Below are 15,574 nucleotides of genomic sequence, written 5' to 3'. Positions count from 1 at the left end.
AAAATATTATCTGGATTACGTTTATGAAATAATGCTTAATATCTCAAACTATCCTCCTAATTTAAATTACCGGGCGAGTTGGCCGTGCGTGTAGAGGCGCGCGGCGGTGAGCTTGCATCCGAGAGATAGTAGGTTCGAATCCCACTATCGGCAGCCCTGAAAATGGTTTTCCGTGGTTTCCCATTTTCACACCAGGCAAATGCTGGGGCTGTACCTTAATTAAGGCCACGGCCGCTGCCTTCCAACTCCTAGGCCTTTCCTATCCCGTCATCGCCATAAGACCTATCTGTGTCGGTGCGACGTAAAGCCCCTAGCAAAAAAAAAAAAAAATTAAATTACACCGGGCGAGTTGAAATGAAATGTCGTATGGCTTTTAGTGCCGGGATATCCCAGGACGGGTTCGGCTCGCCAGATGCAGGTCTTTCTATTTGACTCCCGTAGGCGACCTGCGCTTCATGATGAGGATGAAATGATGATGAAGACAACACATACACCCAGCCCCCGTGCCGTTGGAAGTAACCAATTAAGATTAAAATCCCCGACCCGGCCGGGAATCGAACCCGGAACCCTCTGAACCGAAGGCCAGTACGCTGACCGTTCAGCCAACGAGTCGGACACCGGGCGAGTTGGCCGTGTGGTTAGGAGCGCGCAGCTGTGAGCTTGCATCCGTGAGACAATGGGTTCGAGCCCCGCTGTCGGCAGCCCTGAAGATGGTTTTCCGTGGTTTCCCATTTTCACACCAGGCGAATGCTGGGGCTGTTCCTTAATTAAGACCACGACCGATTCCTTCCCACTCCTAGGCCTTCCATATGCCATCGTCGCCATAAGACCTATCTGTGTAGGTGCGACGTAAAGAAAGTTGCGAAAAAAAATTACAGTACAAATAAAGCATTCTCAGATAAATAGGGAGAAAAGCGCATTACTTGTTATCCTTTCCAGGGCCAACCTTCTCGTTTCGTAAGAGTCGTGATAATTATATCATCTTATACATATAAGATAACTGGTGCTTGCCAAACATTAGATTACCTAAATATCGTCTCTGCGATTTGTACATTGATATAAACCGAGCGAGGTGGCTGTGCTCTTCAGATTGTGAAGGTATTGACTTGCATTCGAAAGAAGGTGGGTTCAAACCCCACTGTCGGCAGCCTTGAAGATGGTTTTTCGTGGTTTTCCATTTTCGCACCAGGCCAGGACTGGAAAGGCCACGGTCGCTTCCCTCCCAGTCCTAGCCCGTTTCTGTCACATCGTCACCATGAGACCTGTTAGTTTCGGTGTAACGAAAAACAAATAGAACATAAATAAGTAAATAAATAAATAAATAAAATAAATAAATAAATAAATAATAAATAAATAAATAAATAAATAAATTGTAAAGGCATATTTTCCTGGGAATCGGTTAGCATTAAGAATAAAATTCATATGGACATTTTTATAGTCCACTTGGTAGGTTCTGTATTTTTTAATAGGGCCTACCATTTAGACAGGGCAAATAAACAAAATACATTGATAAAGTATAACAGGCAAGACAGGCGCCCTGAGTGCTGAAAGATATAATACATTAGAGAGATGTCGGTCTTTACTTCTGTTTTAAGATAAAAATATAACAACAGATTTTCCAGCAGTTAGTACTTTTAGGTTTATTGACCTATAGGTTCCAAGTTTATTCTGTATTTTGAGCAGCTCCCGGTTTTCATTTAACGATTGCTATTCGAAAGATACCACATGTTTCACAGGATTTGAATATAATATTGTATACATTTCTCGAACAACCAAAATGTGCTTACATCCCATATGGTTGAAAAATATTTCAATTTGTATTTCAAATTAATTTTTCGAGATCAGTCTTTCGGTTTTCCATTCAGCTTATTACCGACATATTTCCCACGTTTCTCTTTCTTCACTCATAATCGCAGGTTTGCAATAGGGCAGTCTTTTACACCAAGGAGTTCATAAAACAGATATATATACCAGTATATGATGTAAGTGCGATTTAGCTGGGCGGTAGCTGATTTGCGTTAGGCAACGGATTTAGCCTAATAATAATAATAATAATAATAATAATAATAATAATAATAATAATAATAATAATAATAATAATATCTAATTTTTCGTATGAAATGAATGTTTTGACTTTTTAAGAAATAAGATTTCTTGTTACCTAGAAAATACGCATTTAGGTCTATGTGAAGAAATAAACACTCGTGTCTATACTTATTTTCTTGCTATTGCACGACATGAAATACTGTGAAGTATATATACAGGGTGTTAGGTGTATACGTGCAGATATTTCTTGTAGCAATAGAGAACGATGTGACGAACCACTATATATCAAACTTTTAGTAATCCGCGGAAGTTATTTTCGAGAGCAAAGGGATACGATGTTTTTAGAATAGGTAGTATGCCTTGTTCTGTGAATGAATAGCTTTCCGTTGATAACAGGCAAGTCACGCGCCATCCGTGCCAAACCGGTTTCTGTTTATGTTTCAGAGCAAATATATACTACCGTAACAGCTGAACGCTAATGCAATGCCACGAGATGTTACGTAATATACTTGCCAAACTGGTTTTATGTTTACGAGCAACTGAACTACGATAACAGCTCAAGGCTGCTACCGGTGTACGTACCTACATTTCGTGCTTCCTGCCGGGCTGTATGGCTCAGACGGTTGAGGTGCTGGCCTTTTGACTCCAACCTCGCAGGTTCGAACCTGGCCCAGTCCGGTGGTATTTAAATGTGCTCAAATACGTCACACTCATGCCGGTAGATTTAGTGACACGTAAATAGAACCCCAGCGGGGCTAAATTCCGGCACCTCATCGTCTCCGAAAACCGTAAACGTAACGCAAATACCATTATTATCATTATTATTATTATTATTGACTACTCGCCAATAATGTCTGCGCAGAAAATACTTCTCATCGTTTATAACTATGGATCTCGTCAGTTGTATAATGTCCTAAATATGATGATTTTCAAAATTGGCTTTACGTCGCACCGTCACAGATAGGTCTTATGGTGACGATGGGACAGAAAAGGTGTAGACGTGAGAAGGAAGCGTTCGTGGCCTTAATAAGGGTTCAGCTCCAGCATTTTCCTGATGTGAAAATGGGAAACCACGGAGAACCATCTGCAGGGCTCTCGACAGTGGAGTTCGAACCCAGTATCTCCCCAATGATAGTTCACAATTTCGCGCCCCTAAACGCACGACCAACGTATTCCAAGCTCTAATGCCGGGCTGAGTACCTCGGACGATAGGGCGCTAGTATTCTGATCCCATCTTGGCAGGTTCGATGGAGGCTCAATTCGGGGGTATTTGAAGGTGCTGAAATACGCCAGTTTCGTGTCTGTAGATTTACTTGCATTAAAAAAAGTCCTGCGGTACAACATTCCGGCGCCTCGGCGTCTCCAAAACCCGTCAAAGTAGTTACTAGGACGTAAAAAATTACATTATTATTTCGTGCTTACAAACGAAAAGCATATGTGTAATGGTAAAATAAAGCATAACTTACTGCTGCCTTTGCAGTGCTTAATAAATTTATCAAAATAAAAGTGGCCAGTCTGAGTTGCTCAGACGGTTAGAGCACTGGTTTCTTGGTTCCAACTTAGCAGGCTCGATCTTGGGTCAATCCGGTGGTATTCGAAGGTGCTCAAATACGTCAGCCTCGTGTTGGTAGATTTACAGGCACGTAAAAAGAACTCGTGCGGGACTAAATTACAGCGCCTCCAGAAACAGTACGAGTAGTTAGTGGGACGTAAAGCAAATAACATTACCGGTATTATTATTAATTTTCAGTCTTATTCTTATTGCTACTACTCATATTGAACTTCTTCTTATTACTCTCTTTCCTCGTCTGATTATTATTATTATTATTATTATTATTATTATTATTATTATTATTATTATTATTCACCTGTTCATATTTTCGTCTTATTCCTCTTTTTACTCTCCTTTTAAGTCGTATACGTGTTATTCATATTTGATATTTTGTTATTAATATTATTGTTATTTTTATATTATTATTATTATTTTTACTATTTAGATTTAGTTTATTTCGTTCATTTATAACTTCTCTTTAGCTTCAAGTGACACAATACTTTTTCCGTCTTTAATTCACCTGTTGTGTCGTGTGCAGGTGTACATCTACGTTTCTGTACTGTGCTTCAAGACAGTGCTGCACGGTCTGTGTTTGTTTCCCCAGCCCGGGTTGCGTTTCGTTTCTCATCTGTCACAGTTACATCTTACGTTCTGTTACATGTTTAAGTTTGACCTTGTGATACATCGCCTTTAATCTGCTCTGTAGCCTTTTAGCATGGTCAATGACCTCAGTGCTTATTTTGTTCACATATCTGGACTAAGAACTCGTCTCACTCGGCCCAGCAAGTTCAAGGCCAACTACTTCTCTCTGTTTGTTTGTTTATTTACCCATGTATGTATGTCAACATTGTACTATGTCAACATCGTACCATGAAAATTTACTCAATAAACGGAGCTCTGCGGGCCTCCTCTGGGGTCCGTGTTGTTGCTGCGGTTATCTCTCTGCGCGGTCAGGTATTTACTAACAGGGCCGATGACCTCGATGTTAGGCCCCTTTAAACAACAAGCATATTTACTAACATATTCAACTCAATTTAGTGTATGTACAAGACATACGTCCAACTTGAATTATTTCATCCCCACAACTCTACTTCCTTACTACATGGCCCAAGAGCTACACGTATAGCTGATGGCCCACCCACTCCTCCACGAGGTGTGGGAATGAAATAACTAATTTGATTGAATTTTTTCCTATTTCAGTAATGATGAATATAACACAAGCATTTTATTGAATTTTTATACGTGTTAATGATGATGATGATGGTGATGATGATGATTGCTGTTTTAAGGTCATCGGCCCTTAAAAGCGCGTGTCTTTTGTTTTAACTCGTAGTGAATAAGAAACAAAATATAAATTGCTCGAACACACGTAAAAAACCAAAACCACATGCAGGGTAGAATTGAGGAACTGCCAAAATGCGTTCAAGGTCAATGTCTAGCGTTTTAACAAGCACGTCTTCCCTGTGTTGTGTTCAGCTTTCGGCACGTACAAGTCACTCGCGCACTGAAACTCTCGATTTATAATTTTTGTTACCGGTACTTCAATTTCCCTGCTCGGATTTATGAGAATATCGAACTATTGAGACTCAAAATACTATATCGATACTGTACTGTACTCCCAAGCCATTACGGTGCAGAAATGGCGTAACATCTGACATACCAAAGCGAAACTCGTAGCAATTGTTCACAGTGACCACCCTGGGCTTCTCTGCAGGCTTCACTTCTCCGAATCCAGTTGCGACACATTCGAGACAAGGAACCTGTGTTGTTCAGAATATCCTCTGGTGCCTAAAAAATACGTTTACGGAGGTCATCCGAAGTGGTTACTTCAGTTCAGTATACTTTGTGTTTCATGTCCCGCCAGACATTACAATCCACTGGAATAAGGTCTGGAATAACGGCTGGCCAATTGATAGTTTCACATCGTCCTCTCTACCGTTGAGGAAATGTCTGCACCATCGTGTAAAATCCACGTGGTTCGGCGTAGTCGAAGCGACACATCCTCTGAAAGCTCCAGTAACGTACTGTATCTACAGGAGCAAGATAACATTAATAAAAAGATGTAACCGACCTCCAACTACACCCATCCAGATGTTAATTAGAACCGGTGCTGGAAATCGCCCTGTCCTATTGAATGGGGATGTTCCACAGCTCATGAGTGGGGTATAGTGGGTTCGAACCCCTCTGTTGGCAGCCCTAAAGATGGTTTTCCGTGGTTTGCCATGTTCACAACAGGCAAATGCTGGGGCTGTAACGTCAAGAAGGCCAAAGTCGCTTCCTTTCCGACACTAGCCCTTTCCCATCCCATCGTCACCATAAGGAAAGCTACAACGATCAAATTTATGCAAGCAAGGTGATTGGTACCGGTCTGAGTGTCTGAGACGGTTGAAGTCCTGACCTTCCGACCTCCAACTTGGCAGGTTCAATCTTGGCTCAGTCTGATGGTATTTGATGGGGCACACATACATCAGCCTCGTGTCGTAGAAATACTGGCACGTAAATGAACTCCTGCGATATTCAATTTCGGCACCTCAGCGTCTCAGAAAACGGTAAAAATAGTCATTGGGACGTAAAGCAAAATAACTCAAATAAAAATACGATTGGTCAAAGAAACAGACCTCCCACTGCATCCATCTACATATTCATTGAGAGCCGGTGCTAGAAGTTGCCTTGGTATACTGAGAGGGGATGTTCCACAGCCCATGAGTGAGTTATGTAAATATTAAAAACTCCTTGTGTAACAATTGACTCATGTGTCACTAATACACCTGACAGAAATTCTGGATTGCGTGCTTGATCAATTAACCAGCGGCAGAAATCCACTCTTAAATCATCACCGAGCTTGATAGTAGCAGTCGCGAAAGTTCGACCAGTATCCAGTATTCGGGATATAGTGGCTTCGAACCCCTTTGTCGGCAGCCTTAAAGATGGTCTTCCGTGGTTTTTCATGTTCACACCACTCAAATGCTGGGGCTGTACCTTAATTAAGACTACGGTTGCTTCCTTTCCCGATCCTAGCCCTTAGGTATATCTGTCGCCGTAAGACCTATCTATGTCGTGGCGATGTACATCAACTTGTAACAAAAAATTGGTAATCAGCTGGTGAAAGACACTGCACTCGTTGAATGTGGTCAGGGTGCATTCGCTCTTCATGCAGTGTCCTACGTATGGTCCAAATTGGTATACCAACGGCACGTGTTATACTACGCGTACTGCGCCCGGGATCATCGTTTACCATTGTGAGGATGTCTCCTTCCGCGTCGAATAAATTAATGTTATTTGCTTTATGTCTCACTAACTACCTTTACGGTTTCCGGAGACGCAGAGGTGCCTTAATTTAGTCCCATAGGAGTTCTTTTACGTGCCAGTAAATCTACCGACACGAGGCTGACGTTTTTGAGCACCTTCAAATACCACCGGACTGAGCCAGGATAGAACCTGCCAAGTTGCGGTCAGAAGGCCAGCGCCTCAACCGTCTGAGTCACTCAGCCCGGCCTTTCCGCGTCTAGGATTACACGTGGCCGTGCAGACCTTGGCTTTTCATAGCATGATATAACCCAGCCTATACCGCACACATGTTGCACTACAGCAAGTATCGTTGCTGGATTAGGCACCCGTATGTTGGAAAACCTTTCCCAATAGGTTCGTTGCGCGCGTATTCGTGATTTTCATACACTGGCATTATTCAAATACTACTACTACTACGACTATTACCACTACTACTACTACTACTACTACTACTACGTAACTCGTGAACGACTAGTACGGACAATAATTCGCCGCTCTGACAGCTGTTATTCATGTGAAAGTCAGGCAGGCTGCTCATACGTCTAGTCCGGTGTCACGTCGGGGGCGGGGACCCGTCTAACCACATCCCTCTCGCTAGGAACAGGACAACCGGACCAGCACGTGACACGTATAGTGCTTTCTTCGAACTGCTTACGTTGGATGTTCTCCCACAATGTGATTTCATTATTATGGATTCTTGGGAGAACTATTAGCAGTATGCAGAAACACCCCGGACTTCATTTCTTATTTTATTATAATGCACAACAAAGCGCAAACACAAAGCCTATATGACGTCCGATTAGTCTGGTAGACATCTCTAAATACCATAAGGTAAACATTTTTATCGCTAAACCACACACATTTTACTATACGATTTGCGTGTGTTTTAAGTCTCTATTCTAGCTCAGTCCGGTGGTATTTAAAGCTCCTAAAATACGCCCCGCTTCTGGTCCGTAGATTTACAGGCACGTTAAAGAATACCCGCGGGCAAAATTCGAACACATCGCATCTATAATAATGTTATATGCTTTACGTACCACTAACTACTTTTCCGCTTTTCGGAGTCGCCGAGGTGCCGGAATTTAGTCACTTATGAGTTCTTTTACGTGCCAGTCAATCTAACGACAAGAGGCCGACGTATTTGACCACCTTCAAATACCATCGGACTGACCAAGATCGAACGTCCCAAACTGGGGTCAGAAGGTGAGTGCCACCTCGAGTCTCCAATGGGACGTAAACAACATCATCATCATTATTATTATTATTATTATTATTATTATTATTATTATTATTATTATTATTATTATTATTATTGTATTAGTCTATTACTACTATTATTATTCAAATAACAATTCAAACTTCGTAGCTCTTCATCTGTCGGAAAACACTAAGGAAAGTAGTGAAATGACAACAAGTCCGTATTATTAATCTTGAAATTCCGGACATGTCTCCGAGATTAGTGGAACATGTACTTACAAACTGTTTTTCGTCGCACCGACACAGACAGGTTTTATGGCGTCGATGGGAGAGGAAAGGGCAGGAGTGGGAAGGAAGCGGCCGTGGCCTTAAGTTAGGTACCATCCCGGCATTTGCCTGAAGGAGAAGTGGGAAACCACGGAAAACCATTTCCAGGATGGCTGAGGTGGGAATTGAACCCCCTCTACTCAGTTGACCTCCCAAGGCTGAGTGGACCCCGTTTCATCCCTCGTACCACTTTTCAAATTTCGTGGTTGAGCGGGAATCGAACCCGAGCTTCCGTGGGTGGCAGCTAATCGCACGAACCACTACACCACAGAGGCTGGCGAACATGTACTTGAACGTCCAAAGTTACAGTTCTATTCTTTTATAAGAAATGCTCGAAATGCCTTCCGTTAGCTCGACGACAAGCTTCCATGCAGTGACACCACGAAGCTCTCACCCGCCTCCACACATCCACGTCAGCTCTCACAGTTGCGACGGCATCCCAGATTCGTTGTCGTAGAGTTGCTTCATCGGCGATTTCCACTTGGTACACCAAGTCTTTGAGGTGCCCCCAGAAATAAAAGTCCAGTGGATTTAAATCGGGGGACCGCGATGGCCAGCTGATGGGACCATACCGACCAACCCACCGATTCGGGAAACAGCGATCTAGAAATCGACGAACGTCCATACTGACATGAGGAGGTGCCCCGTCGTGCATGAACCACATCCGCTGACGTATCTGTAGTGGAACGTCGTCCAGAAGCTCTAGCAGAGAAGACTGCAGAAAATGGAGGTAACTAGAGCCAGTTAGTCGTGCAGGCAGTTCCAATGGTCCAAGAAGCTGATCTCCCAATATCCCGGCCCAAAGATTTATAGAAAACCTGTGCTGGAAATGACCTTGGTGAATGGCACGAGGGTTTTCCTCTGCCCATGTATGGGCGTTGTGAAAATTAATGATACCCTCACGAGTAAAAGATGCCTCATCTGTAACCAACACATCGTGCGGAAAGTCTGCATTACCTTCACATTGTTGCGAGAACCAGGTACAGAATTCAACTCTTGGTAGGTAATCCGCTTCTTGGAGATGCTGAACCCTCTGGTAGTGGTACGGGTACAATAGCTGTTCACGCAATGTACGGTGAACAGTCCAGTTAGATGTACCTACTTGCCTTGCCAAGCTCCTTGTGCTTATTGATGGTGTCTCTTCGACAAGTCGTAAAATTTCTTCTTCCCGCCGAAGCTCCGCAGGATCACGATGCGGTCCACGACCCTCGAACCGAGGAAGAAGCGAGCCTGTGTCCCGGAGCCTTTGATGCACAGCGACGAACGTTCGGCTATTGGGAATACGGCGGTTTGGAAATCGTTGTCTGTACAGCTCCCTCGCTGCATGTGCCGATTCTCCTGCTGCACCGTAAACGAGGTGAATATCAGCTAATTCTGAAAACGTAAATGTTTCCATTATCTGATCAATTGGATACAGTGATGTTAGGTCTACAACTGTTCCACGCCTTGGGGACAGCAAGCGACAATGTGCCCGCAATGTAGATGGGGCAGTGGGTGGAGCCTACGTCCAGTGCCACATTCACTTGTTCACGCGCCACCGCTGAATGTGCAACAGCTGCGTCAAACCGTTTCCTCATGTGATTAGTTTACGTAGAGTTAACAGTGTGTTGAGGCTAAAAGGGTACATTTAAAGTAAAAAATAAGAATACATTTTGGAATAAATCAGTGGAGCGAAGTCATATGTAATAGTAATAATAATAATAATAATAATAATAATAATAATAATAATAATAATAATAATAATAATAATAATAATAATAATAATAATAATAATAATAATAATAATAATAATAATAATAATAATTTGCTAGTTGTTTTACGTCGCACCGACACAGATAGGTCTTATGGCGACGATGGGATAGGAAAGGCCTCGGAGTTGGAAGGAAGCGGCCGTGGCCTTAATTAAGGTACAGCCCCAGCATTTACCTGGTGGGAAAATGGGAAACCACGGAAAACCATCATCTGGGCTGCCGACAGTGGGATTCGAACCCACTATCTCCCGGATGCAAGCTCACAGCCGCGAGCCTCTAACCGCACGGCCAACTCGCCCGGTAATAATAATAATAATAATAATAATAATAATAATAATAATAATAATAATAATAATAATAATAATTTGCTAGTTGTTTTACGTCGCACCGACACAGATACGTCTTATGGCGACGATGGGATAGGAAAGGCCTCGGAGTTGGAAGGAAGCGGCCGTGGCCTTAATTAAGGTACAGCCCGAGCATTTGCCTGGTGTGAAAATAGGAAGCCACGGAAAACCATCTTCTGGGCTGCCGACAGTGGAATTCGAATCCACTATCTCCCGGATGCAAGCTTTCAGCCGCGCGCCTCTATCCGCACGGCCAACTCGCCCGGTAGTAATAATAATAATAATAACAATTTTTTGCTAGTTGTTTTACGTCGTACCGACACAGATAGGTCTTATGGCGACGATGGGATAGGAAAGGCCTAGGAGTTGGAAGGAAGCGGCCGTGGCCTTAATTAAGGTACAGCCCCAGCATTTGCCTGCTGTGAAAATGGGAAACCACGGAAAACCATCTTCAGGGCTACCGACAGTGGAGTTCGAACCCACTATCTCCCGAATCCAAGTTCACAATTGTGCGCCCATAACCGCACGACCAACTTACTGCAAGCTCTAATGCCGGGCTGAATAGCTCGGACGATAGAGCGCTGGTCTATTGATCCCAACTTGGCAGGTTGGATGGAGGCTCAGTTCGGTGGTATTTGAAGGTGCTAAAATACGCCTGTCTCGTGTCTGTAGGTTTATTTTCATTAAAAAAGTACCGCGGTAAAAAAATCTGGTATTTCAGCGTCTCCGAAAACCGTGAAAATTAGTTAGTACAACGTAAAAATATTATTGTTATGATGATGTTGATGATTATTATTAGTAGTAGTAGTAGTAGTAGTAATATTATTATTACTGAAGTTCTAATTAAACGGGTCCATTACAGTCATCATTTTACCTATCGGCACTTACTGTCCAGTACTAAGCCTTCTGTCCGCCTCTGTGGTGTAGTGGTTAGTGTGATTAGCTGCCACCCCCGAAGGCTCGGGTTCGATTTCCAGCTCTGACACGAAATTTGAAAAGTGGTACGAGGGCTGGAAGAGGGTCCACTAAGCCTCGGGAGCTCAAATGAGTAGAGGTGGTTCGATTCCCACCTCAGCCATCATCCTGAAAGTGGTGTCCCGTAGTTTCCCACTTCTCCAGGCAAATGCCGGGATGGTACCTAACTTAAGGCCACTTCCGCTTCCTTCCCTCTTCCTTGTCTATCCCTTCCAATCTTCCCATCCCCCGCAAGGCCCCTGTTCAGCATAGCAGATGAGGCCGTCTGTGTGAGGTACTGGTCATTCTCCCCAGTTGTATCCCCGACCCAATCTCTCACGCTCCAGGACACTGCCCTTGAGGCGGTAGAGGTGGGGTCCCTTGCTAAGTCCCATGAAAAACCAACCCTGGAGGGCAAACAGATTAGGAAAAAGAAGAATAAGACTTCTATTACAAATGCCCGGCGGCAATTCCACAGTAGGTCTTTTTCCTTCGAGTAATGTTCACGCATGGATGCAACTACGGTTCATGAAATGTGTCTTTTTAATAATAATTTCACTGAATATGTATAGCCTTTTCTTTCAGTGTCCATCGTCCTTTCATTGACATAAAATATTTATGAATAAGCATAGACAACCCGCATGGTCTATCGTCAGAAATTCATCACAGACTGTCGCAATAACAGCACAGAAATGTTGCGCCCATTTTTCATTTACTTATTAACTATTTCCTTTCATTTTGTCAGCTTGGGTCACTGATTAATGCCACTGACGTCTTATAAATCGCACACAACTACACAACACTTGATTTGCATGCATGTGCTGGTACGGATCTTCGACGTCAACGTAAGGATTCTGTGTACTTTTCACACAGGCTACCCTAGACCGGTTTTCGAGTACAGCAAGTGGCCTGGCAGGTGAGTCAACTTCTCCTACTTGCCAAGCCTTTAGGGGAAGTGCACAACATGTGTTGGCCTGCGATAAGAAACAGGTTCAACAAACTCTATACTCTGCTACTGTACTTGGACTACGCGTGGACAGAATGACATCACCGGCGTATCCAGCTACGGCCGTTCAAAACACATTGGGTCCTGAAATATTTGGTTCAGTTATGGGCAAACTAATAGGACAAGGTAAAAAGTACATAGCATATATTGTGAGATGTCTTTTTCTTTGTCGACTAGCTTAATATCTGCACGTATACCCCTAACACCCTGTATATGCAAAACGTCCGCCTCCGTCTCCTTGGTAGGCTTACTGGTCTTCAGTTCAAATTGCCCTGGGTTCGATTCCCGACTGAATCGAGGATTTTACTGTGTATGGTTACTATGGCTAGGGGGCTGAATATTTGTGTTTGTATCAATACAAATCTCTGTATCTACACGCAACGCACCACATTGTCAATCACAGAAACACGGAGTAGCCTAATGAATAATTCAATCTCTCTACATAGGCTTTTCGTCAGGAAGGGCATCAGGTAATAAAACTGGTCCAAACCCACATGAACCGAGCTCGATAGCTGCAGTGGCTTAAGTGCTGGCAGTATCCAGTATTCGGGAGATAGTAGGTTCGAACCCCACTGTCGGCAGCCCTGAAAATGGTTTTCCGTGGTTTCCCATTTTCACACCAGGCAAATGCTGGGGCTGTACCTTAATTAAGTCCACGGCCGCTTCCTCCCACTCCTAGCCCTTTCCTGTCCCATCGTCGCCGTAAGACCTATCTGTGTCGGTGCGACGTAAAACAACTAGCAAAAAAAAAAAACCCACATGAAATGCGGACCTTCATGAAATTGGGAAAGAGCTAAGCAAGAAGCGGATGCTCATATGAGGAGAGTGTGTTCAAGAGGTGCTATTTCCACCATCAGAAAGTCGTGCGAAAACTCAAGAAACGGATAATAAAAGGCACATGGAACGTACCTATGATAAGGCGTGGTAAAATTTTTAAGATGTAATTACATCTTCCTTTTTTGGTCTGGATTGCTCATGGCATCCGATAGGATTGATCTTTTCAACTACTGCAGTGCATGTGACGAAATACCGATTTTTGTTTGAAGTAGAAACAGCATCTTTTGAACAGACACTTCTCACGTGGAGAACATAAACAGTAGTTCTGCAATTCCATCGTCCTCTTTCTACTGTTTATATGTAGCCGGGCGAGTGCCTAACTTTCAAAGAATTTTCCGTCCGAGTAGGCTGTGTTGAACAGCGTTACGTTTACATGATGAGGAAAATTCTAAAAGTCATCTTTGTCCTCGAGTGTACGACGTCGCCACTGATCCCTATTTCATACTTGCAGCTTCTTCCATCGGGCTTGTTCCTAATTTTTCTCTGCTCATAACATGTAGCCTCTTGCCATGGCACTCAATCGTTCGTGTCCACAAGTACTCTTGATACTTTGATGGCTGTTTTCTATAACTAAGATACCCTAATCTACCGAGTCGCTATTCTCGTATAACGTAGTATATTATGTCCGTATACAGAGCGACGAAAGGATCAATCCTTGTACCAGTTAATTTCTTTCTTGCAAATCATCCCATCTCCCTGCAATCTCACTGTGTTAACTTTTCTACACTTATGGTTTGATTCAATGTCTATTCCTAAGCTGATATAGTGAAAGAGAGTGTCCACCGGATCCAATTTCTTATCAGGCATTCAACCTGTCTACGTCACTTCTAATACCGACATTGCGTTCATGTAGAATAAGGCGTTCACTGATTTATATCGTTAATAAAATACACAATTATAACCTGATGTTACCCCCAAACACACACACCCCCCTAAACACATAGATCACGAGATAAATAATTGTGTCCTGCTATATTCTGACTGATCATGCTGACACATGGAAAGATTTTTTCTGTTTAAGACTGTGACCTATTTAAAACTCTAGAAGGTACAGTTTCAAGACATTCTATGCTGTATAGTCAATGAAAGTAACTTACTCCTTATTCTGATCCTAAGGCCGCTGACATCACAATATAAGAGCACTAAGACAGTAAAAGCCACGCCCCGCATGGTCAGGTGTATACTGTGTCGGCAATGTAGGCACGAGTTTGTGTTATATCTTATCGCTATCACGTGGAGCGGTATCTCACCGGGATACTCCATGAGGATGACATACATGGCTCTGGTCTTCTAATCGCTATCTAGAAAGTTGTGCTAGGTAAGTCGAGGTCCCATTCAGTAGACTGGTTAGCGCAATGACCGTAGGGACGTGGTGGAGGTTGTTAGAGATGGGCGGTAAATTCGTAGCCGTATACCACCTCCGTCATGATTACCCTTACAACTAATGAGCCCTGCACGGATGCGGATATCCGCGAAGTTAGTGCCTTTGCGGATACAAACTGTATGGCAGTGCGATAATTTTGCTGATAACTTATAAATAATTTTGTTTATTGATTTTCAACCAGGTACACTATTGCTTTTGCTTGCGGTTAAGCAACCCTTGACATTGGTATGGGAGAATAGTGATATATAAAGAGCCTTGAGACCATAAAGCAGTAAATTTGACCTAAGCCTAACTGGCTCCTGCCCTCAATTAATGGAAGGAGCAAAGATCAACACGTCGGTAGTTGTCACAAGATAAAATTCCTAATAAACCTGTGACTGTAGAGGTTCTGGTGCCAGGTGTCAGGCCTATTGTATTATGTTAAGAGATCTATCCCTTTCAATACCTTGGGTGTAATATACTATACAAAAATACTTACAATATCCTCGGATAACCATTTGCGGATGCGGATAACCATTCGCGGATGCGGATGCGGATGAAGGAAGTGCGGATGCGGAGCGGATGTGGAGTGGATCCGGAGCGGATGCGGAGTGGATTCGGAGTGGATGCGGAGCGGGTGCGGATATTATTGTGTATATCCGCGCAGGGCTCTAGTTATCATCTCCGCCACGGGATCTCATTTCTGATAGTGTTAGCTCCGTCACTCACAAATAAGCAAGAGTGCCCATCTCAATTTCCAAATTTAGGATTGACCACGAAATTTTAATTTGAAATTTCTACTCAATTTGCTTTAAGTCGCACTGACACAGATACGTCGTATAGCGACGATGGGCTAGGAGTGGGAAGGAAGCGACCGTTATCTTAATTAAGGTACAACCCCAGCAT

General features: G+C 43.2%; 1 protein-coding gene across 1 annotated transcript in view; it reads right to left on the bottom strand.

Annotated features, from left to right (window-relative positions):
• Positions 1-14,518, bottom strand: part of LOC136869706 (prion-like-(Q/N-rich) domain-bearing protein 25) — a 109,000-nt gene extending 94,482 nt beyond the window's left edge. Inside the window, exon 1 of the mRNA XM_067144869.2 lies at positions 14,403-14,518. Coding sequence (XP_067000970.1) covers positions 14,403-14,475 — 73 coding nt within the window. The 5' untranslated portion in view covers positions 14,476-14,518. The remainder of the gene's footprint in view (positions 1-14,402) is intronic.
• Positions 14,519-15,574: the final 1,056 nt, after the last annotated feature.

Source organism: Anabrus simplex, chromosome 1 (assembly GCF_040414725.1).
Source record: "Anabrus simplex isolate iqAnaSimp1 chromosome 1, ASM4041472v1, whole genome shotgun sequence".
NCBI classification, from domain to species: domain Eukaryota; kingdom Metazoa; phylum Arthropoda; class Insecta; order Orthoptera; family Tettigoniidae; genus Anabrus; species Anabrus simplex.
Note: the sequence above shows the minus strand (reverse complement) of the source record. Positions and strands in the feature narration are given on the sequence as shown.